General features: G+C 51.3%; 8 protein-coding genes across 8 annotated transcripts; 4 read left to right on the top strand and 4 right to left on the bottom strand.

Annotated features, from left to right (window-relative positions):
• Positions 1–353: 353 nt before the first annotated feature.
• BO66DRAFT_467870 (putative mitochondrial carrier protein) lies at positions 354–2441 on the bottom strand. The gene is made up of 2 exons (XM_025652602.1): positions 1512–2441; positions 354–1459 (listed from the first exon to the last, which is right to left on the bottom strand). The coding sequence occupies exons 1-2, from the start codon at positions 1969–1971 to the stop codon at positions 681–683; spliced, it is 1239 nt and encodes a 412-aa protein (XP_025508415.1). The 5' UTR covers positions 1972–2441; the 3' UTR covers positions 354–680.
• Positions 2442–2804: 363 nt separating this feature from the next.
• Positions 2805–4115, top strand: BO66DRAFT_364917 (ubiquinol--cytochrome-c reductase subunit 7; the record flags this gene model as incomplete). The annotated part of the gene is made up of 4 exons (XM_025645192.1): positions 2805–2920; positions 3121–3229; positions 3293–3346; positions 3535–4115. The coding sequence occupies 4 exons, from the start codon at positions 2805–2807 to the stop codon at positions 3622–3624; spliced, it is 369 nt and encodes a 122-aa protein (XP_025508414.1). The 3' UTR covers positions 3625–4115.
• On the bottom strand, positions 3996–5559 carry alkA (DNA-3-methyladenine glycosylase II). Its single transcript, XM_025645191.1, has 3 exons — positions 4472–5559; positions 4283–4405; positions 3996–4224 (listed from the first exon to the last, which is right to left on the bottom strand). Exons 1-3 carry the CDS (start codon positions 5470–5472, stop codon positions 4161–4163), a joined length of 1188 nt encoding a protein of 395 aa, XP_025508413.1. The 5' UTR covers positions 5473–5559; the 3' UTR covers positions 3996–4160.
• Positions 5560–10524: 4965 nt separating this feature from the next.
• ecm33 (GPI-anchored protein Ecm33) lies at positions 10525–12117 on the top strand. Its single transcript, XM_025641827.1, has 3 exons — positions 10525–10749; positions 10814–11654; positions 11710–12117. Exons 1-3 carry the CDS (start codon positions 10689–10691, stop codon positions 12008–12010), a joined length of 1203 nt encoding a protein of 400 aa, XP_025508412.1. The 5' UTR covers positions 10525–10688; the 3' UTR covers positions 12011–12117.
• A 2355-nt stretch (positions 12118–14472) lies between these two features.
• Positions 14473–16145, bottom strand: BO66DRAFT_111005 (uncharacterized protein). The gene is made up of 2 exons (XM_025641826.1): positions 16046–16145; positions 14473–15950 (listed from the first exon to the last, which is right to left on the bottom strand). The coding sequence occupies exon 2, from the start codon at positions 15872–15874 to the stop codon at positions 14663–14665; it is 1212 nt and encodes a 403-aa protein (XP_025508411.1). The 5' UTR covers positions 15875–15950; positions 16046–16145; the 3' UTR covers positions 14473–14662.
• A 4601-nt stretch (positions 16146–20746) lies between these two features.
• On the bottom strand, positions 20747–21225 carry BO66DRAFT_397834 (uncharacterized protein; the record flags this gene model as incomplete). The annotated part of the gene is made up of 3 exons (XM_025648619.1): positions 20747–20843; positions 20960–21056; positions 21099–21225. The coding sequence occupies 3 exons, from the start codon at positions 21223–21225 to the stop codon at positions 20747–20749; spliced, it is 321 nt and encodes a 106-aa protein (XP_025508410.1).
• A 518-nt stretch (positions 21226–21743) lies between these two features.
• On the top strand, positions 21744–22695 carry BO66DRAFT_397833 (uncharacterized protein; the record flags this gene model as incomplete). The annotated part of the gene is made up of 4 exons (XM_025648618.1): positions 21744–21781; positions 21828–21848; positions 21986–22285; positions 22419–22695. The coding sequence occupies 4 exons, from the start codon at positions 21744–21746 to the stop codon at positions 22693–22695; spliced, it is 636 nt and encodes a 211-aa protein (XP_025508409.1).
• A 1059-nt stretch (positions 22696–23754) lies between these two features.
• Positions 23755–25173, top strand: BO66DRAFT_110959 (putative HLH DNA binding domain protein). The gene is made up of 2 exons (XM_025641825.1): positions 23755–23925; positions 23987–25173. The coding sequence occupies exons 1-2, from the start codon at positions 23894–23896 to the stop codon at positions 25083–25085; spliced, it is 1131 nt and encodes a 376-aa protein (XP_025508408.1). The 5' UTR covers positions 23755–23893; the 3' UTR covers positions 25086–25173.
• Positions 25174–25351: the final 178 nt, after the last annotated feature.

The following is a 25351-nucleotide window of genomic DNA, read 5'->3' as shown; positions in this document are numbered from 1 at the left end:
GGTCACTCCATAGTAAAGCATTCCGGATTATAGTGTGGCGATCGACACCTCCGTTGAAGCGCTTGCCTCCATCATGGCAGTGTGGCCCAACAGAGTAACCTGAGCAAGAATACGAGCATGGAAGAAAGGGAAAACTTTTCGAAAAGTCGCAGCGGGATGTTTTAGTGCGTGCATCACGTGACTACACCGCTTACAGGAAATATCATCTTATTGGCTGGCTGGTTGACGATATACGATTCAAGCATTGCGCTATAGTGGCCTAGTACTTGGGTCCTGGAAGGTTAACCCAAGGAGCTGATATTGGCACAGACCATCTAGTATAAGGTTGGAAAGAATAGAAGAATGTGACAGAGAGGAAAGTGTTGTACGACAGACTATATACAATTGCATTGATGACTTATTCTGTTCATGAAAGGGAAGACGCTCAGTACCACAAAATGGCGAACCACAAGAATAGTAAACAATCGAAGCTTCACATGTCAGGGCCTGTCACTTTACCCCGGCACCACCATTGATACAAGGCCGAGGTATCATCCATAGAACAATGTGTAACGTGGAAGCAGGCCAATAAAAGAGCCTTAAATCTCTTCAATCATCAATGGCCTGACAAGCGGCAAGCAGCAAACACGATCATCCCTCCGTTGCATGTCCCCGTAACAATACTTTAATGATCTAGTAATTTATAGCGCATTAGAAGAGTCGCTGGCTTTGCCCTCTTGCACTTCCAGCTTCAGCTTTCCTTCATGTTGTATATGCGAAATGGCCTTCCGGAGATATTCATAGGTAAGCATGGTAGTCATCGCAGCCGGTACAGCACGGAACAAATTCGTGCCAATTCCAGAGTAGAATGCACGCCAGCCTTCTTCCCTGAGAATCGTCTGGCAAGTGCGGATAATTCCCGTGTATCGCGGCCGATTGGGCATTCCGTCCGAGGAAGCCGCGCCTGGAGGGCGACCACGATCCGGAGGATGGTCCAATCCACCTCGGAACGCGATTTCCTCTGGGGAGGATGCTGGAGACGTCCGCTGCTGAGTCTGAAGTCTCGTCCGAAGCACTTCGTGCGGATAGGTGACGGTGCTAGCGCAGACCTTGCTGAGAAAAGTGGCGGCAGTGATTCCGATCCAGTGAGAACTGCCGTTGTCAGGATGCTCCCCGATCCCATATCCGGTGAAAGCCATCTTCAAGTATTCGTAGAGAGGAAATTGAATGGCAACATGCGTCAAGCCTAATAGCGCCGGCGTGAGTCCGGAATAAAATGAGCGAATCCCTTCAGTCCTGTACATCTTCCGAGCGGCATCCCAAGTGCTGTTATACTGCCACGGGGCCCGAAGCCCTTCACTGCTAGATTTAAGGCTTTGAGACATAAGTCGCGTCTTGATGACCCAGATTGGGTTCGTCGCAAGTGTAGAGCAGGCGCCAGCTGTCAGAGAAGCGTACCCTCTGGAAAGCCACCAGCTGTCTATTGAATAAAGTCAGCAGCGTCAATCAGTACAAATAGAGAACTCTCTTACCAGTAGTCTCGTAGAAATATTCCCGGGAACGATCGTAAACAGCCAGATAGACAGCCCACGTCGGAAGGTATCCCAGCAGCATGGGACCCAGTCCTTGATATAAACCTCGAATTCCATCCTCCCGCCAAATTACCCTTCCAGTACCAAGCATGCCCCGATACAGCTCCTTCGTTTCGACCGCCTTGCCGCGCCGTCGTGCGAACCCACCTTGAGCCTGCAGTTTGGTCTTGATCACATCCAAGGGACAGGTGACAATACCCGACGCTACACCCGCACTAGCTCCACAGAAGGGTGTAATCCAAACATCAGGTATGCGCGTGGAGATCATCTCGAGGCGATCAACGAAAGTCGAGTTCGTCAGCATGGGAGGCGGTGTATCAGGCGTAGAGGGTGATGCAGGACCCTGCTGCTCTTGAGAACCGCTGGCGGCATCCGAAGAGCCATGTCCTTCGGAATACATGTTCGCAGCCGGTGCGCAAGCAGTTATTGGTTCGTTTTATATGTCACCGAGGGTTCCCGGATCCGAGCATATCGGTGCTCGCTCCGGAACCCAGTATGATCCTTTATCAAATCGTGGTGGAATGCGGAAGAATGGCGTCGTTGAGAGCACGGGCGACGAGATAGCGACACTCGAACTGATGAAAACGCTGATGACACCCCTGTAAGCCGAGGCTGCCCAGCGATTGCTTTGATGCGTTGCGAGGTTACCCTGTCGGGGGCACAGACGGGGGCGGGGTCTGGAAGATCGACTCAACGCTCCTATCGGAATGGCAGAACCTTTCAAGTGAAAATATATTCAGCGAGTGATGATCCCCATGCCTAGCGAGCAATGTAGATTCCAGGGCAATGAGCATAAAAGCCAGTAACTCAAGTGGGAGTAGGGAACTTGAAAGACACGGAAAAGGACGGAGTCGTGTGGGCGAGATGAATTGAATTGCGTTAGTTAGCAGCAACGCTCGCTCTAAGTCAGGTGGAGTAAATCCACAATAGACCGGCACCAAGCGCCGTTAGAGCCTGAGGCACCGACAGTTCACCAGGGTGTCGACAGGGATGGTCGGGGGACCTATCACGTGGGACATATTATGGACAAAATCGGACAATTCTTGGTGCCTCAGGCGCAAAATCGGATGTTTTTGGGAAAGTTCACCCGCCGACGGAACCTCCGTTTTGCACAATCTCCAACGTCGGGTCATCCGTCTCCTGCTAAGCTTGCCTTGACATCTCGCAGTCCTCCCCCGCCAACACCACCTTGTCAATTGGACTTTCTCACGCCCGCTGCTGGGATCTATCACAATGTCCGCCCCTTCCATCACCAACTTCATCGTCAAGCGCCCATGGCTCAAGCGCTGGATGACGCCACTCGCCCAGTGGTACACCGACGCCGCCGGCTACAGAAGACTCGGTCTTAAGTAGGTGTCCTCGCCATTCAATCTGCTCAGACTGGCATTCGATGTATTCGGTATATAGCGGTGAAAGACTCCGGAGTGTATATCATGAACTTCTCATGATGCTCTGTGTGAACCCTTGCTCATACCCGCATCGCTGCCTGCCCTGGACAAATCATCCTTCGCGTTTGCTTCCAAAGGCACCATGAACTGACCGGGCGTAGGGCCGACGACCTGATCCCCGAGGAGAGCGACGTTGTTCAGACTGCTCTGAAGCGTCTTCCTCCCAAGGAGGCCTACGACCGCATCTTCCGTATCCGCAGAGCATTCCAGGTTCGCCCTACCGAAGACCCCGATGTCACAAAGAAGCAACAGGCTAACGAAGCTCGGAAATAGTGCTCCGTCTCTCACACCCTTCTCCCCGCTGCTGAGCAGACCAAGCCCGAGGAGGTGAGTCGAATCTGATCCCATGCCTTCCGAGTATAGGCCGTTCACTTCTCCGCAAACCGTCTCGGCCAATCCCGTGAGCCGGATTTGTCACCTGGATGGAACTTGGAGAACGATGCACGGACAGGCTACATCTCTCTGTCCCGACCAATTCCCAACCATTCGACCACATATACTAATGATGACTACAGGATGTTGAGTACCTGAGCCCCATCATCCGCGAGATCGAGAAGGAGAAGAAGGAGCGTGAAGACCTCGACACCCTCGTCGTCCGCCGGTAATCGATTCATTAATTCGAGCCCTTTTGTTACCGGAATTAGACTGTCGTCGTCAGGAATCGTGGACGGTCGGGATAGAAATGAGAAAAAGAGTTTTATCTTGTCCGATTCAGCTGAGATGCTACCCACCACTGGCACCCAGCTAACGCTTCATCGAACCTTTTGATATGTCGCTCAACCACGTGTACTGATACTGTACAAATCCATCTGTCTTCGTCTTTTGCTATGTTTCATTCCATTTTGCAGTTTGCAGCTTGCAGTTCGCAATGACCGTAACCGCTTCTACGGCACTCCATGCCTCGAGTGTCATTCCTCTATATAACGACGTGGTCTGCGTCATCAATGGAGAACTCAAGCTTATACATAAAATGTATGAGTTCTTTGGACTATGCTCGCCTTGCTATCCAAGATATTCTGTCACATCTAGGGGGCTAGCTAGCCCATAGGGTTGGCTGTATACAGTTCTATAGTCTCATATGCATCCTTCGGTGGACTGTGCAGACCAAGGGCCTTTATATCATCACTTACTCTTCCCAGAGCTATGAGCTCATCACGGCGAGATTTACATCCGTCACTCGCCACATGTACCACATGAAGAGGCTCCTAGGATAGATGTAAGCGATGAGGAGCGCCCATAGCACATAGCAGTTCCAATACGTACCTGTATGGGGCGTACTTGGCGGCCAACTCCAGCATATCTTTTTCGGCCATATATTTGAACTTACCTCCACCTTTCCCCTTTAACTTGCTTACATCCTTTCCTGTAAACACGGCGCATCCTCTCCTGAGAAGAACTTATTTAGCGGACTACGATCGACGGTGGAGGCAATGAGGAAGAGGGTTGACATACTGCACGCCGAGATCACCGGTCGAGAAGACGTCAATCCGCTTCAAGGCAAAGCAAGCAAACATCTCCACGGACCAGAGGCCCAAGCCCCTCACGGCCGTCAGCTTCTGGACCAGCTCCTCGTCCGTGGCGTTCAGCAGCATCCGCGCGCTCAACTCCCCGTCCGCGAATTTCCGCGACAGCCCCAGGATGTACTCGGCCTTGCGCTGGGAGAGGCCCGCTGTCCGCAGCGTCTCGATATCCATCCCGATGATGTCCTCCGGCGTCGGAAACCTGTCCGCATCCGTCGCGTGCTCTCCTGCAGTTGTGAACAATGCCACGAATTTATCGCGGATCGACTTGGCCGCCGCGCCAGATACCTGCTGTCCGATGATGCTCTGGACCAGGCTTCGGAAGGGGTCGATCTCTTCCGCCAGCCCCTCCGGGGTGAAGAGCGGGCACGGGTGGGCCTTGATGAGCGGTTCGAGTCGAGGGTCCGTCGCGATTAGATGGGCAGTTGCTTTCTCGAGGAGCGTCCCCGTCGTGGCGGTCGGCCGTGGTCGGCCGGTCTTGGTGGGCGATTCATTCTCCGTCCCGGGAGGGTAGGCGACGAGTGAGGAGCCGTGCGGGGTCAGGAGAGTTGCGTTGGTGCGGTGCGGCTCGACGGGTCGGTCGAGAGGAGGAGGAGGAGGGGTGCTCGCCCTGTGATCATGATTACCAGGCACGGGGTCCCAGATGTTAGCGGGCGCTGCTGATCTGTGGTTCTCCGAGTCGGAGGGCGCTGTGGTGGAGGAGGGTGTAGACTTGGCTGGGGTCGAGCTTGAAGGGGTAATCTGCTCTGGGGCCGTTGCATGCAGGGCTTTCTTGCCCCTGGCTGATGGTTTTCGTGCTTTGGAGACCTTGTTGCTTGGTTGGCGGCTGCTGCTGCTGATGTTCCTGGCTTGTGCGGTGGTGGTTGGCTGCAGTACTGGTACTTTACCAGTGGGAAGTGCGCCCAGACGAGCGGAACGCCGTAACGCCATCATACCCGCAAAGTGGTGTTATATAATCAATACAGTGGTGCTTGTAGGAAGTTAGAGCGCGAATGCACATACTCTGACGGCGTCAGTCACTCGTTGCAGCGGTTACTCTTGGCGGAGTGACGTCGCGAGGGCGCAGGGGAGCAATGGAGGCCGAGATAAGCTCGGCCGCCGGGTCGAGAGCATCAACATACATGCTCACCATTGAGCATTATCACTCGTGGAGAGAACTGCGATATCCCATTTCCCCGCATTTTGCATTGGTAGGACTGATTCTCTAGGTCGTTCAATTCTTTTCTGCTCCTATGCCGGCTATCAACCCCAAATCAACCTCTCTACTTACAGTAATCGTTACAACAAAGGATAGCTAGTCGGTTCCACAAGAGATTCGCCGTGCGTGCTTACTACTGTAGCTCGATGTTGTCTCCTCTCCAGGTCTAGACATCTAACCTGGTTCAGCCATTCCACAGTCGCAATGTCTTCGGGATATGTCACTTGCTATGGATCAATGGAGTTCTGCCCACACTGAACCAACTTCAGCTTACTGGTCCTTCTCCATGCCGATTACCCCTTTTCATTATGACCGCCTCCTTTATGATCGCTCCTACTCTCGAGCGCATACATAGTTAGTCCTCACCGCTCTAACCCGAGATGGAACGGTCAAGAAGCATGGACAATTGCTGCATAAATTGCTTTTCTCCGTCGACAGCAGTGGACCACACAAAATATATGATCAACTCCACGGGAGTTCTTCCAGTGTGGAACTGAATCTGTGGACGGAAGACTCCGTTGCAAATCAGTGGAAAGGGCCCGATTGGCTATGTCTCAAGCATTTGTTTGGCACTGGGATGTGCTTCATATGAAATTTAAAAAACACTTTTTTTTTTTTTTTCTGTTTTTCTGCTTGCTGGCTGAGATTCTCCTTTGCGTCCACTCACGGAGGGGATTGGAGGCAAAAATTGGTGGCGCATATCTGCCCAGGGAATTGGTTTCTGTGGCGGATCACTTTCGAAGGGGGCAGGTTTACAGTTGGACAGCCAATGAAGTAGGTTAATTACCATAAACTATTGGTAAGGAATCTGACCGTTACGATCGATACCGATAGCGTGGGCTTGCGTCATCGATTGAGCGGACCATGGTCGTGGTACAAGTTGCACATCCACACGAAAAGAAGAAAGCAAAGTGGACCACTCACTGTCTTAGTCGTTTGTATAACTCTGAGAAGGTCAACAGACTCTTTGTAGGAGGAAGGAGGTGATGGTATGCATCTCATAGATGCGACTTACAGTACGTCTGTTTGTGTGGCAGAACGAGACGCATGGGTATGGTATGCTTTCAATACCGAGTATGTTAGGGGCCAGAACGGCCGCGTTGGTCGCCGTTTGATGAAGGGAGGTCCCGAGCTCAGGACTTACATTGGGGTCCCAAAACCAACTAGTAGACAGCTAGAACACTCGAAAGAGCCTGATGTTCTATTAACCAGGTACTAGAAATGAGAGCGAAAGCTTTCCTCGGCTCATTAGGAGAAAATGAAGTATGAATCATAGCAACGGGCGGCATGAGGATATGTTGTGATGAAGCCGCCGACATGGAAAATGGGAAGAGACAGACATGTCTCTATGGTTAGTAGGTATTAGGATCTCAGCAATTGTTAAAATCGCGTATTATTACTCCGTAGCATGCTTTCAATCGTAGAGCGATGCAAGAGCATGACTGCCAATGGCGCACGCCGCGTTGACACCGAGACATCGGAGCGGGTGTTTGTATACAACGCATCAGTCATGATTGTGGACGTGTCCGATAGAAGAACTGCCATGTTTCACGCCTGATACCTAGACGTCGTGGTTGGCAAGTCATTCCGGAATTGCTGCATCCTACTTGTGTAGTCACGGACTTCCTTTGTTCTTATCAGCGAAAAGGAGAAGTTAGACTACTGTCACTGAGTAGAGGGATTAGCTTAGTTTCCTAGTACACTATACAGTCGTTAGCCGGGGCAAGCCACCCGCGTCGTCGTGGCGCTAGGGCGAACGTGCTCGCTGGTAAACATTAACCTCCTTGATGCGGGTTGATTACGGAAGAACCTCCATGCAGAGCAACAACCACTCTAACTTACCACCGAGGACTTTGCATGGACTCGATGCACAATAGAGGTATTTGTTCCGCAGGCTCTCACACTCAAGTCGACTGACTGACTTACAAACATAGTATCCCTAGTGAGCTTGATATACATACCATCGTTCCTCTGCTCTGGATCGCAAGGGCGCATTGCGCCACTTTAAGAAGGGTGGTTGATTGCCGTGTTGGGTCTGATTATTGCGACCAACAAGTTGTGGAGTCTTTTTTTTTTTTTTATTTCGTTCTCGTTCGATGGGTCTGATGGTAGCTGAAGAACTCTAAAGCCGATCAAGGAGGAACAAGCAATAGCGGCAGTGACCATGACGATCAAATTTCCAGGAATTTTTTCAGATGTTGGGTCAGTCTTGCGTTCGTCCCCTCCTCGCTGGCTCGTCAATGCCCGCGATGGATTGCTACGAGTGAAAAAGTGCTACTCGTACTACTTCCATCATCCACCAGCAGCTTCCTTACAGGCTAGGTATCGTCGATAATGCAGAGTGTCGCTTAAAGACCATTGATAGCGCACGTAGATAGAGTCATCTCATGAGTGTTTCAGGTCATCGCCACTGGTCGGCGACGATGGACCTATGACATCCTGCTACCTCCGACTAGCTGCACACTTGGGCAGTGACAGTACTTCTATCTATCGGCAGGCTTATCCAGCCGGACCAATGCACCTAGACTGTACGGTATGTAAGTTACGCCCCAGTGGTAATACCAGATCTGCTCACTATGCCAACCTTTGCCCAGACGATGTGGGTCTTACTACCGGTGGTATGAAAAGTTACAGTGGTGCTACGTATGAATGAGAGCAGCACGTGATAATCTCGCCCTTGATGGGTTTCCTGTCTCGCCACTTCGCTCGGTGGGTTTATTATTAGGTTTCCTGGTGAGGGCACTGTATCGGTTTATCCGCTCTCCCAGGTCTGGTACCCACCCGTACCTGAAGCCAAGATACTCATACAAATTGAGTTTGCAGGCGAAGCAGAAAAGCAATGAATGGTGATGAGGTCTCTTGTAGAACGATCCCAGCTATATGCTCCAAAACAATAGCCATCTTGAGTTCAAAGTCAATCTTGTTAAGATGAGGCACAATGGTGGCTGATACCTGAGCTGTGAACAATGGAATTCCTGCTGCTGCTGCTGCTGCTGCTGCTAATCACATACCAACGTACGGCAGGCGAGAAACCAAGAGTCGCGCGTCGGTCTTCCGTAGCCTGCCAGTGGCGGGGCTCCCTCAGATTCCAATAAATTCAGATCGACCACTACGCGACGACCCGGCTCAATAACAACACTTAGCCTTTAGTTACATTCTTGGAAACGTGCCATACAGGCCCCGGGCCCCGGCAGTCCTGGACTGCTCAATAATCGACAAATGTTGGCTAATGATAGAATCTGAAATTAAATGATTTGTGTGAAGAAGGGAGGATGGGGGAAGGAGGGGGGGCAGACGGGGTGTCAAATACATTTCAGGTGGAACAGATAGGTCCTTCGGGAGCTTCCTAAACAATGTAAATGAAAAGAGGTCTGGCCCCCCCTCCTAGCGGCGAGATGCTAATTTTGTATCGACTTGCCTTGCCTGTGCTGGTGCATCATCGTCATTTTACCTCGCTCCAGTCCCAATTTCCCGCGACGCATCGCCAGTCTGCATTCCATCGAAGGGGCGCATTTTCATTTCACAGTCAAATTTCCGCTGTATGGGTCGCAATCGGTCATGACAAGAAAGAGAAAGCGTCTACCCCGTCGCTCGCAGTACCGATGTGATCACTCCGTACTGTCCCTAGAATTCAATTCACAGTCAATTGAGGATGTATGACGTCGGGCGCACTGGAGACTTTGTTCTCAATCCAGTACAGAGTACGGAGTAGAACTAGGTGCTTCCTGGCAGGTGCAGTGTAGGGTGTTGGTAGGGCAGCGAAGAATATCTCATTGGATGAAAGTATGAACCACCAGTCATCACTGGGCAGTCATGTAAACACTAAGGTACTAATAGTCCAGTAAATCTCTGGTCTTGGAAGCAGCAGAGACAATTAGACATTTTTGTTTGGTGTGGTGATGGGGAGAGGGGAGAGAGGAGGAGGGGGGGAAAGGGGCTGCTGAGCGAATCAGAAAGGGTTGTCAGGCATGATCATTGGTGAAGTGTTACAAGATGGAGCAGTCTAAGAAGTCCTAGGATGGACTGACTGGTTGCCGGTCAGAAATTCAGAAGAACCGGATTCCTGTGGGTTTGGATCATGCTGGTGGCCGGTTTATTATTCTTTTCCCGCCGCCTTCCCGGTACTTTCGTTACCATGGACACACTCTGGAAGGAGCCCAGATTCATTCAGGTACTAATTCTAGGTACAATTACTTCCGGGATCTCTGTGAGTTACGGTGTATTGTATGGTTTTGGTTGTGTTCATACACACTCCGGTAACGTCGCAAGGAGATTCACTCTTCAATTCCCCCCGGTCTCAGGTCCACACCTAAACTAAACTAAACTAGACCTCGGGGCCACGACTCCTTTCTCGTCCTCCCTGAAAGTCTTCCTTCCCACTTTCTTGGTGGTTTTTCCTTCTTGTTATCCCAGTCTTTCTTTCTTCTCCTCCTCTTCCTCCCACTCGCTCGCTTCTTTCTCTTCCCTTCTCTTCTTCCCTTCTCTTCTCTCTTCCATATCAGAAAGTGCCTGCCTAATCCGCCGCACCAAACAAACCGATTCTTTCCTTCCCTTGAAGGCAATCGCTAAAACATAACTTGAAAAAAAAAGAGCTTCTCCTTCGTTGAAGCTCCCTTCTTCCATTCGTTTATTTATTGTTTCGCTTCCACCCCTTTCCAGCTCTTACGCTTAACTTGACTACAAAGGGCCACGCCTTGCCCAGACTTCACAAAAATCCACTCTCCAGTCATTGGTAGGTTTCCATGTTTGTTTTCATTGTCCCACTCTCTTCCTGCATCGCTCAAATAGATCTGCTTGCTTCCGCATCGGCTGTCGAGTGAACCCGATACTGCATGTCAGAATCTTGCAGCCAGTCTTGGAAGACAGGCTTCTAAAATCACCCCCACATCGCAATTCTTGCAAGGCTAACGTCGAGTCCTGGATTCGAACAGTCTAAACTCAACTCGAAACAATGGCCATCATCAAATACGCTATTCCCGCCATCGCTGCGGCCCAGGTCGCCCTCGCTGCCAGTGAGTGAATTTCTTCCTGGGTTGCCGAGATGACAGTTGCAATTCTTACTGACCACGAAATCAGGCTGTGGTAGCAGCGGCAGCACCATCAAGATCGCCAGCCAGAGCGATGCCGACAGCTACGCCACTTGCACGAAGCTCACCGGTGACGTTGAGATCAGCGAGAGCTTCTCTGGTGACCTGAGCATCAACGGTCCCTACGAGATCACCGGTGGACTCTCTAGCGATGGCGCCAGCAACCTCACCTCGCTCACCTCCACCAGCCTTGCCACGATCGGTGACACCTTCAAGCTGAACGGTCTGACCACCCTGACCACCCTCAGCTTGACCAACCTGAGCAGCGTCGGTGCCATCTCCTGGACCGCCCTCCCTGAGCTCCAGTCTCTCGACTTCACCAAGGGTGTCTCCGAGGCTGGCGATGTCGAGATCACCAACACCGGTCTGACCAGCTTGGATGGTATCTCTCTCAAGAGCGTCGGCACTTTCGACATCACCGAGAACACCAACCTGAAGACCGTCAACGTCAACGACCTGACCAACGCCACTGGTCTGATCAACTTCGCTGGTAACCTGGACTCTCTCCAGATTATCCTCCCCAACCTTGCCGGTGGTACCAACATGACCTTCCGCAACGTCAGCGCCGTCTCTATCCCCTCCCTCAAGGAGCTGAGCGGACAGCTCGGCTTCTGGGGCAACTCTTTCTCCAACTTCAGCGCTGCCAACCTCACCAGCACTGGTGATCTCGTCTTCGACGACAACTCCGACCTTACCAACATCAGCATGCCCGTCCTCAAGACCGTCAACGGTGGTTTCCAGATTGCCCGCAACGACAAGCTCGAGGAGATCTCTTTCCCCGACCTTGAGACTGTTACTGGTGCCATTGACTTCAGCGGTGAATTCAACTCGTAAGTCGCCTATATTTGCACTTGACTCTATGTGCGTCGACTAACTTGCTTCTAGTGTCTCTCTTCCCGCTCTCGAGGAGGTCAAGGGTGGTTTCAACGTCCAGAGCACCGGTAACCTGACCTGCAGCACCTTCGAGAAGATGCACAGCAACAACGTCATCCGTGGTACCTACAAGTGCACCCAGACCTCCCACCCCACCACCAAGGACGGCTCTTCCGGCACCACCACTTCCACCAGCAGCACCAGCTCCGCTTCTTCCACCTCCAGCGACAGCGCCTCTGTCATGAACATTGTCAACGTCCCCGCCATGGGTGCCGCTGCCATCTTCGGTGCTTTCGTCCAGTACCTTTTGTAAAGGGCCTCCGATAGTGATTGTTTGCGTGTGCCGCTTTTGTTAAACCCCTATGATGGTCGTTGTGTCTAAAGTTGCTTAAGGAGCAATTGGTCGTTATTCCCAGTACTCTGCTGTTCTTATGATAATAATTTGAATATTGGGTTGAGCAACATTTGCGCAGCAGTGCTTGCCTTCGAAGAAATGATGGTTTATCCTTGTGTTTATCCTGCTTAATATGGAGACGCGGCCACGGGCTTGTGGACGGTTCGCCCTTTGGCCGCCCGCATCCGATGCTGGGCTGGATTGTGGCCACCGGGCATTCGCCCCAGTGAGCGGTCTCAACGTGTGTTATAGACGTTCCTTTGCTGTTTTACGCTGCTTCGTTGCATGCTAGTGCATTGCTTTTGTACTTCATTAATTCATCGTCCATACTTGAACCTATCGAATCCCCCTCTTTCTTTCTTCAGTAGTTCCAATCTGCAGTGCACTCGTGCAGCCCAACAGACCGTGGTGCCAAACTTAATCTCCACCGGAATCATCGAGCGTGCATTGAGCTGCATTCGTATCTGCCTGGCCAGCCCAGACTCTGAATCATGTATATGGTTGGACGCCTTCATTGGGTCCGTCTCTTCGCCGATGCACCATCCTCTGATCCGCAGCGGATGACGATAAGTATATGACATGTAACTTCCCTTTTTACCCATCCAGGCATACGCCATCTGAGACGTCTGCCCGGAGGGGAGACGACGCACGGCTCTCGCAGCCGGTGGGTCGGTCGATACCTTGGTCTGCTCAGTGTTCAACTTGCAGAGAGTTGTGCATTGCAGACGGATTCATGGTCTGCTCAGTTTGTGGAAACCGAGATGTGTCAGATGCGCGGGCGAATGGGTGTCTGTGCTAGGAGTATTGGCTGCAGTGCTTCACTTTACTTACTTTGTAAACCTGACTGATGCGGACTATTCAGTTCATATCTGTTTTAATGTTACAAGGTTCTTTCTTCTGGATGTTTGGTCTTTTTTCATGTCCATTGAGTGGCCCGGAATCAAGATCCGAACAACAGGCAATGGGAAAAGAAAGTGAACTGTAGTGCCGGTAGTCTGTGACGGTCAACATAAACAGTACATCCACTACGGCTGTGCCAAAACATGACATGTTAATTTGTTTTTTTTTTTTTGTCCTCTGGACAATGAAGAGGCTGGGTCCACTACACCCACACAATTGCCTCTTCACGTGGTCTCGAGCCGAGCTCTTGCAAGGAGATGATGTCTCGGAAGATGTCTCGGGGGAGGAGCAATCTACAGTTTGATATCATTCTGTCGGGGCTGATAGTCAGCGGCTACACACTCTTTCTCTCTTTTTCCTGCGTTCTACGACAGCAGCAGTAGAAACCCATTTCACCCTAGGGCTTTTCGAGTGGGAGGGGAAGAGGAAAGAAGAAAGTCTATTTCAATTCAATCAAACAACGTGCGAAGTGGGCTGCTATCCACTCTTGAAGGTTCGTGAACTAATCTCGTACTGTAGATGTAGATTGTAAATACAACCCGCCCCTCCCCAAAAAAACCAATCTAATCTGGTGGATGATGAGGATATCAGAGTCACGAAGAACCCCCCCCCCACGCCAAAATGACCCAAGGCTGCTCGCTTACCACCAAGCCCGGCACGTGTGGCAGCACTGATGGTTGCAAGTCCTGCTTCTGCCGTTCTCGACCACCTTCCGCTCACAGCGTCCTTCGGTGTTGGGACCACCACCGCAGACATGGCATTTCCACCGGCCGTTTGTACATCCGGAAGGCGCAACTTTCCACTGCGCAGAAGCCATCCGAATCATAAAGAGTCTCGTTGTAATCATACTTCACGAACTGCCCTTGCGCATTGACGTATGTGCCACGTCGCTGGATCTCCTCGAACCGCACGGGATGCTTGCCGCACCGTGCCGTGGGAGTGTCTGACCCTGGGTCCCCGTTCTGGGCCATGGTGGATGGGGTCTGTCTTTTTTTGGGGGGGTGAATGAGACTCCAGCAGGAGCTGTAAGTCCGAAAAGCAGCTGAGGATCGAAGGGTGAGGAATTGGTGGAGTTGTAGAGGATCGGCTATTCGAATCGGGAAAAGCAAATGGTAGGATGACCTGACGGACGATGGACTCCAACAGAGATCAGACCCTTCTTAAAAACAATGTCGGCTGTGAAGAGGCTTCCGGAGCTTGTCTGACAAGAGACTAGATCTTTCTGCTCCCCCCTAACCATCAATGACGCAGCGTGTGTGTGGCTGCTGGCTGGATTGATCGAAAGACTCATGCTTTGTTTGATTTCGGCACTCTGCACGCGGGGAGACAAACGGGTAAGTTAGGGGGAGAAAACAAACCAGATTGGTGACCTTGTTGGGCACACTCATTAGACAGAAACCATCCGACTCGAGTCAGTCATGGAACAAACAGTACAGGTCAGCGGTCTGTAGCCGCCCCGTCGTAGCACCGGCGATGAAATAAAGAAAGAGCGGAACAAACGGGAGCGAAGAATGGGAAATCGATGTGCGCACCAGCCATGCGAGAAGCCAGGCAAACAGAAACACCACGTAGTCACAATCTGGAGAAATACAACCAAGCTGATTGAAGCATTCACTAGGTACACCATCATAGGGCTTCAAGCCCCCTGAACCATAGCCAGCCATCTATGCTTCAGTCCGGTAAACACAAGAATTCGCGGATCGCCTTCAACCCCACAAGATCACCTGCTACTGTTCCCGTTAGCTCTAGGGGCACGTAGTCCTTCGTAAAACCTCCCTCTAGATCGATAATCCAAGCATCCTGGTTGCGGTCAACCAGAACGTTGTCTGGCTTGACATCTCCCCAGGTCATCCCCCTCTGGTGTAGTGCCATGACAGTTTCATGAATCTGGTCAAACCACTTGTGGCGCACACCAAGATCCGTCGTCTGCATGTTGTCCCGAACATCCCACAGTGTGGTCTCGTGGGGGATGAACGATACCAGAATTCCCGGACACTGGCTCTCCAACCCTATGAAGCCAGCCAGCTTGGGTACGCGGAGGGAACACCCCTCCAAGTCCCGAAGCATTGTGGTCTCGCGTGGAAGCCACTTCCGCCACTTCCCTCTCTTGTAGATGAGCGCCGTGCCGTTGATCTCAACCTTGTATACCCAATTCGGGGCCATCGTCTCCAGAAATCTGGCTGCTGCGAGGTCGTAGCGGGGAAAGCCGGCGGGGATGTCTAGGTCCAGCCAGGGGGTGTTGTCATATCCCGGCCCCTGACGAACCATCCAGGCGGGAAGATGGCCCGGCGGAGTGAGGTTGATGAGCGTGGGCAGTCCGTCCTTGGTGGTCACTAACTGCAAGTGGACTTCGGCGCGCAGGAGGTGGCTCTCGAGGTCGTCGCCGGTCCAGTCCGCATATGCCTTGAAGAACGGCTGGCACAGTTCCGGCAGCAGGCGTCTCAGGAAGGAAAACGTGCTGCCGTCACTCTCCCGGAGCATTTGGTACCCCAGCGTGTTCGTGTTCCTCTGGTCGAACGGGGCCGGCGGTGGGTTGGTGCTGACCAGGACTCGGAAGGTCGTCCGTCCGACCAGATACTTGTGGTACAGCATCGTGTAAGCCAACTCCGATTTGATCTCGGGTTTCGGGACTGGAATGAACATTCGTGGACGGCGGATGGCATAGCTCGAAGATTTCCAATGCCCGACACGAGTGAGTTCGGCCTCGATCTCCTCATCTGCATAGTCGACACCATCCACCTTGGGAAGCTCAAGTATGACGAATTCTCTCTCGTCATCGGAGCCCTCGTCATCGGAGCCCTCGTCATCGGGGTGGTCATCACTAGACTTCTCATGCTTGAGGGGCTCATCCGGGCTGGCCGAACTATCGGGTTTCACCACCATCTTGAAAGGAAAGTGAAATCCCTGAGACGGCTTGGAGAGAGAGAGACAAAAAAAAGCAAAGACAGATTAGAGTAAGCTAGGAGATTCAACCTCGTCAGGTTCAAGTTATTTCGATAAAGTGAAAACGACAACAGATTGCTAGAGTGTGAAAGTAGAACGGTATAGACATACTGACATGTTGGGGATTTTTATCCGGCAATCTCTCACCAAGAAGTCCGACTTGGCCATTGTGCAGACAGTTTTCTGATTGAAGCTGCTTGGTAGATGGGGGCGCAAAAAAAAAAAAAAAAGCCTCGTACTATTTCGGGAACAACCACAACAGAGCGATGCAAGCTTGTCTTTGTTTCGCATCAAAATCATCAAAGAGCAGCCCTCATTGCACCAATAGTGGGTTGTTTCAGTTGATGGTGGATTGAGGTGGCAGAGGAGGGACTGGCCGACTTCCTTTGTTGCCGTTTGAGCCAACTTTGACCAGAGCGGATAGCCGCATTATGTGTCGTTTGGCACGCAAAGAGCACGCAGCCATGGAATTTTTCAGCTTGGGGAATGAAAGCTGGAGCTCAAGGCTTCTAAGCTTCAGATCAACTCATTGCCCCCCATTTTGGCTGGGACATTCGGATTTTTATTTTCCCAGCGAGACTGCGAATTGGATACAGACATAAGCCGCAGAGGGCTGCGCATCAACCCTCCCGAAGGGCGCCATAGAACCAAAGACACCGGCACAGAACATCGAGAGTATACCCAAGCATCGGACAGCAGAAAATGCCCTAGCAAACGACGAGTCCCGAGACAGCACACCACAAGCAGGCAGCGCGGGATGCTGCCATGGATCTTTGCCCTAGTGGAAGTCATTCGAGTTGTTGATTGATCGGTCATGCGAAGACGAGGGCGCAGTGGCATAACTACAATCAAGAGCTGGGTAAGAGGAAACAAGTACTGTACACTGAACGGAGATCTCCATGTCATGTAGTCCGAGACTGAGTCCTCATGTGTCACTCGCGTAGCCACCGTAGCTACGCTCTGTACAGTGACATGCAGCCCCGAGACGTCCCCTACTACCGGACAAATGCCTGCCCGCCAGCTACTAGGGCAGGATGGGTCAATAGATTGGCTGGAGCTTGATTGACTGGGAATTCTCGGAGGATACAGATTGATAGCAAAGCACTCACCTTTTCTTCACATTCAATCAGACTGACTACGGTACTAGATAGTTAGACTATGGACTATGGACTATGTACTACTGTACTTTGCGCCGAAAGTCCCACCGCACGGTACCGTAGACGCCATGCCATTCTCTAAATCTGGTATGTGAACGCGAATCCGTCGGCAATGGTCTCAACTTTAAATACGGAGTCGCGAGGGGAAAGGGGAAATGAAAAAAAAAATTAGATAAATAAATAAATAAAAAAAAAAGAAAGAGGATGTTTCGAATCCTGCGGCCCGCTGCCTATGTGGGGATTCACAGTTCTCTTTGTCTTGCATCCCCTAGGTTTGAGACGAAGCAAAGTAGAGCGAAGGGAAAAAGAAAGGATAGGGAGGGTCGAGGATCCGTGCGAGCCTCGACTTGAGAGGTTGAGTACAATTGTAACTAATCAACCAATGTAAGTACAGTACGGAGTACAGTAGGTTTGATTCAGGGCTCGCCCGACCTCGGGCTTCGATCAGGTGGGAGGCTCTTTCCTGTGTCTGCAAATTCGAGGATCACCTACGATTTTACTCTATTTAAGATTCTTTTCTGCCTGCTGAACGGATTGACACGGGGTCGGTGGTAATAATAGAAAGGCTATTTGGAATGGGTCAAGGGTGGATCCCGTGAGATGGAGTGCTGATGATGGTCGTTCTTGTGTCTGGTTACAGAGTCCTCGGGCCACATATGATAGATAGACGGTAACCCTGTATGGAGAACTGACGGCTGATGATGCCTTGCATCATCAATGTCAATTGCGCATGCCTGAAGCTTCTTAATCTGTCAGAGACTGTAGGGAGAGCAACACTTAGCCGGCCCTCATCGCTGGTCGGTCCTCTCGCCTCCCTCCCCCGGTAGGGCCTGGAACGCGACGCCAGAGTGGCAAGAATAAATCCAGGTTGTACTGAAAGGCCACTTCGCACTGGGCCCAAAGCAGAGTGCAATAATTAAGGCAAGGTAGAGATGATGAGGCAAGGTGGTTGTTGCCGACAGGGGCGGGGGGAGGATGTCCAGAGACGGATTCGGACAGTCCGGCAGGAAGATGGGGGATGCTGCATCGCCATGGGCCGGTCATTCGAGGGTTTGTATTGAGAACAGTTCTACCGAGATCCGATGGAAACCATAGAATCACTGAAGAATAACTACTTACTCCCTTAGTGAACCTGAAACATGGCACGAGTCGTCGTAGCTTTGCCGGCGGCGACATCACCCGACCTTTTGTCTCGCCTTTCATCGGATATCTGATCGCGATGACCCGTTCGGGGAATGGGACCTCACCTGCGAAGGGGATTGATGTGAGTTGAGACTTCGTGCCAGCCCGGCTAGACCATCCAGCCAGCCAGCCAGCCAGCCAGCTCATCTCAGCCCCATGAGCTGGAGACTGAAGGTGGAAGAGGGAAGTGGCGAACTGCATCCCAAAAAATCTGATACATGAGGTGATCTTGCATAGTGGCACGCCGGGACAACCCTGGTCATTACCCGCACCATGACGGACGTGGCTCATGTGTGGATGGGGATTAAAGTTATATGTGTATGTTCGACCATGAGACTAGGTACTTAGGCATGTAAGTATATTGAGGGTTGCGTACGTACTACTGTAGAAGCCACCGGGGTGGCGTGGGGCCCAAACGGGTCCGTTGAGGGGAAAGCCGGTAGAGCCAGGGAGGGTGCCGTAGGCAAGTCGACAGGTAGACTAGACTAGAGTGGATTTCCGGGTTCGGACAACGCATTGATGGTAGAAGAGGGGGTGGGAAGGGGGGGGTCTCAGCGGGGAGGAGAGGAGAGGGAGAAGTGGTGCTTTTTGGTTTTGTGATACATCACGCCCAGACTAGCTGATATGATTAGTGGTGGTGGTGGCTGGTGTGTTTTGATTTTTTGCCCCCTCCAGGAGAACCGTTATCTTAGGGCAGACTGCGCGATAAGTTACTACATAGGTAGACAACACTCAGATGATGGCAATTGGTAAGTCCCTTGGGCTGAACTTTACGCTTGTAGCCTTTGTGACCAGTATCAAGCCAATTTCTTGGGAGTTCAATTTGACGAAAGAAGTAATTAGTTAATTAGGTTAGGTCAGTTGAGTAAATTAGTTGGTTATGAATTATGAGTAACATACTTAACTCACTAGTTAGTTAGTCTACGCAGTTGAACTCAGGCTGGCGTCTGTTTGAGGACCCGCTAAAAAGAAAAGGAAATGCTGTGTACGGAGTAGCGCAAATCCGCAGTCAAATCGAACCTAAACCTTCTTCTCCCGCTCTCTCGTTCTCCCTTGGGCCCAGTGATAGGATCGGCTGCCACCCACGTTAATTCAGAGGACTATCATGTCACAGTGGCTGTCTTTCGTCTGACAGGCAAAGTCAAATGATGGTCTTCATCACTCAATAGAGGCAGTACTGTGTCCGTATCCTGTGGTATATCTCATCAAGGAGCCGCATTAAGGTTCAATTCAGCCCCTCTCCCCGGGATTCGTTTTGTCGTGATGCTTGGGTCTCGCTGCCGGGAATTCCTGGCAGGAGTCAATAGATTGGTAGTGATCGATGATTCGAGACCACGATATATCGGAGAATAAGCGAGAGTCTCGTCGACACAGACGGTAGGGAAGGGCTTGCTAGCACCACCACCACCACCACCACCGGCACCGGCACCCTCCCCGGACAAAATTCCTGGCTGAAGGTTCAACCATGGGGCCCGTGAGCGCCATCAACTATCCACGCCATGTATGGAAGTCTGCATGCAATCATTTGAACGGGAGGAAACTCTGTAGACCACAAATGAGTTCGTGCCTGGCATCCACAGCGTGCAAGGTATCTCTGATCAAACAGGGGCTAGGGTCTCCTGAGGATCGCGCTCAGTGTTTCATGATCCCTTTCCGCAAGTGGATATATGTATTGCCAACTCATCATGTTATGGAGAATGCGTACTTTCTAGCCTCCACAGCGCTCGTTCAGTCAGTCCTCCGTGGGGAGAGGGGGCAAATTAATCTATTTCAGGCCCTAATAGTTGATACTTGGACTTTCAAGCGGTGGTAGCCGACGACGAGTGGCCAGCAAGCTGCTGGCCAGGTATCATGGAATAACGTTCAGCGTCATGAAAGTCATTTTGAAAGTCATAAAGTAGGGAGGATAGCCTGTTTTGGCATAGTGCTGCTGCTGAGGTCACTTCCCGGCCCTCTGGGGACGGACGGAGGGCGTATGACGGGACGGGAAGGGAAAAGAACCATGTGGGAGTATTTGTTTGCTATGTCGTTGACAATATGAACACATTCAGTTATGGATGACCATCAATAGCCTACTAGATAGTATCAAAGATGATGACGATGGAACGATAATAGTGACGAGTATAACGATCGTCTCCTCCTCAAGTCAGTCGCCTCAACAACGTGGGGCTACCGTGAGCCGGAAGACCCATTATTTTCTTCACCTCAGGCGGTGCAAATCTCAGATCCGGGGACTCTCAAAATATGACAGATCTTACGTTCCAGTTTGAGGTCCATTTTTACCCCCTGCCTACAATCATCTACAGTACTCCATAGTTGCAATACTGTAGGTATAGTGCGTATTTACATCCGTATGCTGGTTTCTGTTCTCCTTTTTTTTTTTTTTTTTGGTTGGTAATGTTATGGAATCATTGCATGGAATAGTGCTCTCCCTCTTGACAGCAGACTTGTCAATATCGCTGTTGAAGGCTCGTTATTGTTGTGGTTGTTGTTGTTGTTGCTGTTGTTGTTGTTGTTGTTGTTGTTGTTGTTGTTGTTGTTGTTGCTGCTGCTGCTCTGGGCTTAGTGCTCTGGATCGACTTATGAAATAGATTCCAAAAATTCCTATCATCCAAAATGTAAACAAACAGTGGCGGGCGATTGAGTCCAGAAGCCACGCTTGACAGGCCGCCAGTCACACCCTCACATCCTGGTCGCTGGGATCAGCCAGAGACCCAGTCGGATGGGCCCTTCCTCAGGGCTCGGCTGTCGACGATCCAATTCTGTCCCGCGGGCTACATTACCTAGTCCAGTCTCCGTACTGCCTACTCCGTACTACACCATACATAGGACTGTACTTAGTACAGTAGGTTGAGTTTGGACCCCCTTGAGTCGGGCCCATTCGGCCTTCCACATAAAAACCAAACTCTCTGGCCCTGTCCACCTGCTGCGTTTCCCATTTCGGTAGTACATGACTGTTCAAGGCGCTGGGCCTGGAGCTCGATCACGCCCATTGTTGTTGTTATTCTTCGTAAAAGTATACAACCCTAAGTACGACGACGACGACGACGACGGACTCTGAGCAATGCAAGGCACCGACATCAGTGACAACACCCTTATCCTGACCATTAATCGATAATCAATGACTCTGATCCTTAGCCCAGTTATCTCCCAGGTTGGGAAAATAGACCAAGCAGAGGAATGACATCGTGGTGGGCGTCATCGCTTCGGGACTTCCCTGGCATGACGCTAAATTCATGGCCTCCTCGCAGAACCTGTCTCACGTACTTTTTGCATCTTCCCTCGAGAGTCCTTGCTTCGTGCTATCAAGTACTGATCCCCTTCTGCCGAAGTGATGATCTGCTTTGGGGGACCCTCCACTCGTCTGCGCGTCGGATATTTATGTATAGTACATACTGATTCCAGGGCTTTGGTCCCTTTATTGGTACTTCTGTACTCTCGATGCAATGATCTCATTGCCGTGAACAATAATGAGACTGTGGGCCTCCGGAGTCCTCGCCTTCTCAGGGTAGCATCTTAGCACAGTACTACGCCTGTTCCTATACTGTGTATAGTATCTGGAGTTCTCCAATGCGGTACATGCGATGAGGTATCAAGGAGACGGTAAGCCATCCAGCCAAAAGTCCCGGATGTCTGATCCGATCTGCGTTTCGTCGTCGGTACCTTGGCTGAGTGTGTACCCCCTGCAATAATGGCTGATCATTCCTTATAGGTATGGTCCTCAGAGAGACCTGTGCTTCTTCCTGTACCCCGCAAAGGCTGTCTGCTCGAGCACCGACAGGATAGATAAGCGCAAGAGACTCGGTTCTTACCTCCATAGCAGTCATTGGATAGCGCTTGTCTCCGTACAGACAATAGGAACGTTTCCCACCTGGACACTATCAGTTCACGGATGCACCGCTGTCTGGGTCAAGGCGTCGCTCTCAACACTTCCCGAATGGACCATGGCCATTGGCCCGAGCAAACTATTGATGGCTGCGATGCAAGGGGAGTCGATACCTTTCCGCCCCGTGTAGATCGAAAACCGCAGTAGTGGTGACAAATCAAGGGTCTTCGATCCTCATTCGACTCTCTTGGTCATCGGGATCATGGCACGTTGATTCGTCGATCCGGTGCTGCCTCGCGTCTGTGCTAATTTGTGATAGAGATATCTGCCCCCAAGAGGACCCAGAGGACCCAGAGGACCCAGAGGACCCAGCCCAGGACCCGAATGATCCCAAAAAGTCACTAGCTCGAGCTGTCGAACTTTGCCGGAATCTTCTTGGTGCTTCCCCGCGTGTCCTCATGGAGAAGAGGACAATGAAGAAAGAGCAGGAGATCCCGAATGGGACCAAAATGGAGCCAGAAGGTCAGATAGGCTTCATTGTTCCTGGCCCGAAGGACGTCGGGGATAGTCTGGATGCACGAACACAACGACCATGACAATGCCAACCAAGAATATACGCCGTGCCCATTGTGATGGTCTAGTATACCGTATAAGACCTGCACCAAACTGCGGAATATCTTGCATACTTGCGAGAGGTCAAAAGCAAACCTTTGCTTTAGGAAAAATCGAAGAGAAAAAATATACATGGTAGAAAAAAGAAAAGAAAACCTAGAAAGAAAAAGAAAATAAAACGATGAAGAAAAAAGCAAAATGAGAAAAATAAAAGTAGGGAGAGAAAAAAAAAGGAATATTTCCCCAGAAGTAAAAATAACATCAAACAACGCCCGGGAAGGAAGCTGTATGTAATCGACTCATGGTAGCCCCGTTTCCTTCTTGAGGTAGCCGCAGATCGAGCTAATCCGTTTAACTCAGACTAGGGAAAGTGCAAGCCCTGTAATCACTGGTTATGGATGCTTGAGGGGGGCCCGGCCTGGCGGCGGTGGTGCCGGTACCAATGAAGTGCAGTACCACTCTGGGATGAAGTTGTTGATACATCCTTCCTCTCAACTACAGCTTGCAGTGCTAGTTATTCATCTTCACTTTTTACACATACACACACATACACACTTACACGCACGCATAGAGAGAAAAGATGGACCCTCTCATCTTGCCTATCCTTCGGATCTCCTTCTCTCCATCTGATGCAGTTCATTGCCAGCTCAACTGTACGTCTGAGCGCCACCACAATGGCGTCTTTCCGCGCTCGCTCTTCCTCCCCTCCCCACCTCCTTCATTGGATTCATCAATTCCCCCCTCCTGTCTCCTCGTTCACTTCCTGCAATATAAATCATGCAGCGGAAGCCTCCCGTATCCCTGGAAAGCGCAGTGTTCCTCGATTATATCTTCCATACCTCGTGGTTTTCCATTGAATATCCTCAAGTGTTTCTCAGCTTTCCATAGCAACCCTTCCCCTTGATCACAATATTGTTTTCTAGCATTACAATTCATTCGCCACTCCATCTTTAGTCACTGATCTATCCCCCTTGAAAGGCAGTCTCGAAACTATATATATGCCATCTGTGTTTGCCCCTCGTCGTTGAAATTACTCTCAGACATCCCGCGCAGGTGCAGACGTACCGTACATATCAGAGACATTCCCCAGTCTAGACGCATCAGCCTCAGACATACAGCGTCCCCAACTGCAAGAGACACCCTCCTTTGTCTCACTCATCAGCACAGCAAATCTTTGACTGAATGTCTGACGACATCGTCCGACGCTCTCCATCGTGAGTCCCCTTCCTGTGTCCTTGCCTCCAAACGCAGAGCTGACAGCTCTCGGCTGCATAGCGACATGCGCACCATCTCCAGTGCCTCCAGTACCGCAGACATGAGCGACGACCGCCGTCTACCACCCCTACCACGGGTGGAGCCTTTGCCCCGGGGACCTTTCAACCCCTTCACTTCCAACATTTTTGCTCCTAGTCCGCCTACGTCACACGAAACTTTCCCTGTCAGGTCCCCTTGGCCATCGGCGGAGCATATGGTGGCACCTCCATCCCCGGCGACCTCCGCTGATAGCTCTTGGCCGGAGCCTTTGCCTTCGCAGAAAGTTCTCGAGTGGCACCAGGAGCTCTCTCACAATGAAATCCTGAGTCTGATCATGCCTAAACACATCAACCGCAAGCCACCACTGCAGCAACTGTGTGGCCGTAAGCGGAAGGGAAACATGATTTCGGCGGACTCGGACGAGCAGAGGGAGAAGCACAGAATTGCTGAGGGTAACCGCCGCAAGAACCTCAGCCAGTTGCACCGCGAACTCGACAGTCGCCTCCACGATTTCTTCCTTGAGCGAGCAGGTTGGAATCCATCCAAGAGTCTCCCCGAATCGAAAGAGCATATTGTGCAGGCCGCCATATTTCTCATCGACTTCATGCTTGTGATCATTATTCATCTGATCCACCAGGAAAATGAACCGCCGCGTCACCTTTCGAAAAAGCTGCAGACCCAACTCCGTTGCATGCAGCTGCAGCAAACAGTGTCCCATCTACAGCAACAGAATCAGAGCCTTCAACAACAAGTCAAGACCCTGAAGCAAGAGAACCAGATGTTGGAAGAGCGCAATCAGACGCTTGAGTTTCAGCTGAAGACGTATGAGCACATGTTCCGCACCTCCAAGAGCGAGCACATGGCCCCTCAGCCGATGCCAAATCCAGCAGAGCCCAAGCCACGGAACATGCTCCCTGGCTTGAGGGTGTTCTGTGACGAGATTGCTGTCAATGGCCCTGAGTCTCGGTTGGAGCACATTCCCGCTGCAGCAACGCAGTCATTTGGCCACTCTTACCCGGGTAACACTCCCCCCGTCACCGGCCCCTCGTCACCGATGTTCACTCAGGCATCTTACTCGGTACCGGCATCACGACGCCCATCGCTCAACCCGTCGCCCTGATCGACTTGAGCGCGCCGCGCCAACGAACAGCTGCGAGCGCTGCACTCAGCAGTCAAATCTTGAATTGCAAATAGAGCTTGGTACATACTGCAATCGCAAATCCGTCACCACCCTTTTCAACTGTGTTTCTTTCTAGCATAGCGGGAGCGTTTTTCATCGACATACACTTGCAACATCAGAGCTTGTATATTGATTTATTTATTGCTTTGTCGAGTACGGGATCCACGTGACGGGGCCTTCGTTCTCTGTCTGGTGTCAGCTGATTT

This window comes from Aspergillus aculeatinus (assembly GCF_003184765.1).
Source record: "Aspergillus aculeatinus CBS 121060 unplaced genomic scaffold BO66scaffold_3, whole genome shotgun sequence".
In the NCBI taxonomy this organism is placed as follows: Eukaryota; Fungi; Ascomycota; class Eurotiomycetes; order Eurotiales; family Aspergillaceae; genus Aspergillus; species Aspergillus aculeatinus.
This window is presented reverse-complemented; position numbering and strand designations above follow the sequence as displayed.

Coding starts and splice junctions, on each gene's coding strand:
- BO66DRAFT_110959 (XM_025641825.1), top strand. CDS start 23,894: ATGTCTGACGACATCGTCCGACGCTCTCCATC. Junction 23,926..23,986: donor ATCGTCCGACGCTCTCCATC/GTGAGTCCCCTT, acceptor TCGGCTGCATAG/CGACATGCGCACCATCTCCA.
- BO66DRAFT_467870 (XM_025652602.1), bottom strand. CDS start 1,971: ATGTATTCCGAAGGACATGGCTCTTCGGATGCCGCCAGCGGTTCTCAA. Junction 1,460..1,511: donor ATATTTCTACGAGACTACTG/GTAAGAGAGTTC, acceptor TTTATTCAATAG/ACAGCTGGTGGCTTTCCAGA.
- BO66DRAFT_111005 (XM_025641826.1), bottom strand. CDS start 15,874: ATGGTGGTGAAACCCGATAGTTCGGCCAGCCCGGATGAGCCCCTCAAG.
- alkA (XM_025645191.1), bottom strand. CDS start 5,472: ATGATGGCGTTACGGCGTTCCGCTCGTCTGGGCGCACTTCCCACTGGT. Junction 4,406..4,471: donor ACCGGTGATCTCGGCGTGCA/GTATGTCAACCC, acceptor AGTTCTTCTCAG/GAGAGGATGCGCCGTGTTTA. Junction 4,225..4,282: donor GCCAAGTACGCCCCATACAG/GTACGTATTGGA, acceptor CATCTATCCTAG/GAGCCTCTTCATGTGGTACA.
- ecm33 (XM_025641827.1), top strand. CDS start 10,689: ATGGCCATCATCAAATACGCTATTCCCGCCATCGCTGCGGCCCAGGTC. Junction 10,750..10,813: donor CCAGGTCGCCCTCGCTGCCA/GTGAGTGAATTT, acceptor CCACGAAATCAG/GCTGTGGTAGCAGCGGCAGC. Junction 11,655..11,709: donor TTCAGCGGTGAATTCAACTC/GTAAGTCGCCTA, acceptor ACTTGCTTCTAG/TGTCTCTCTTCCCGCTCTCG.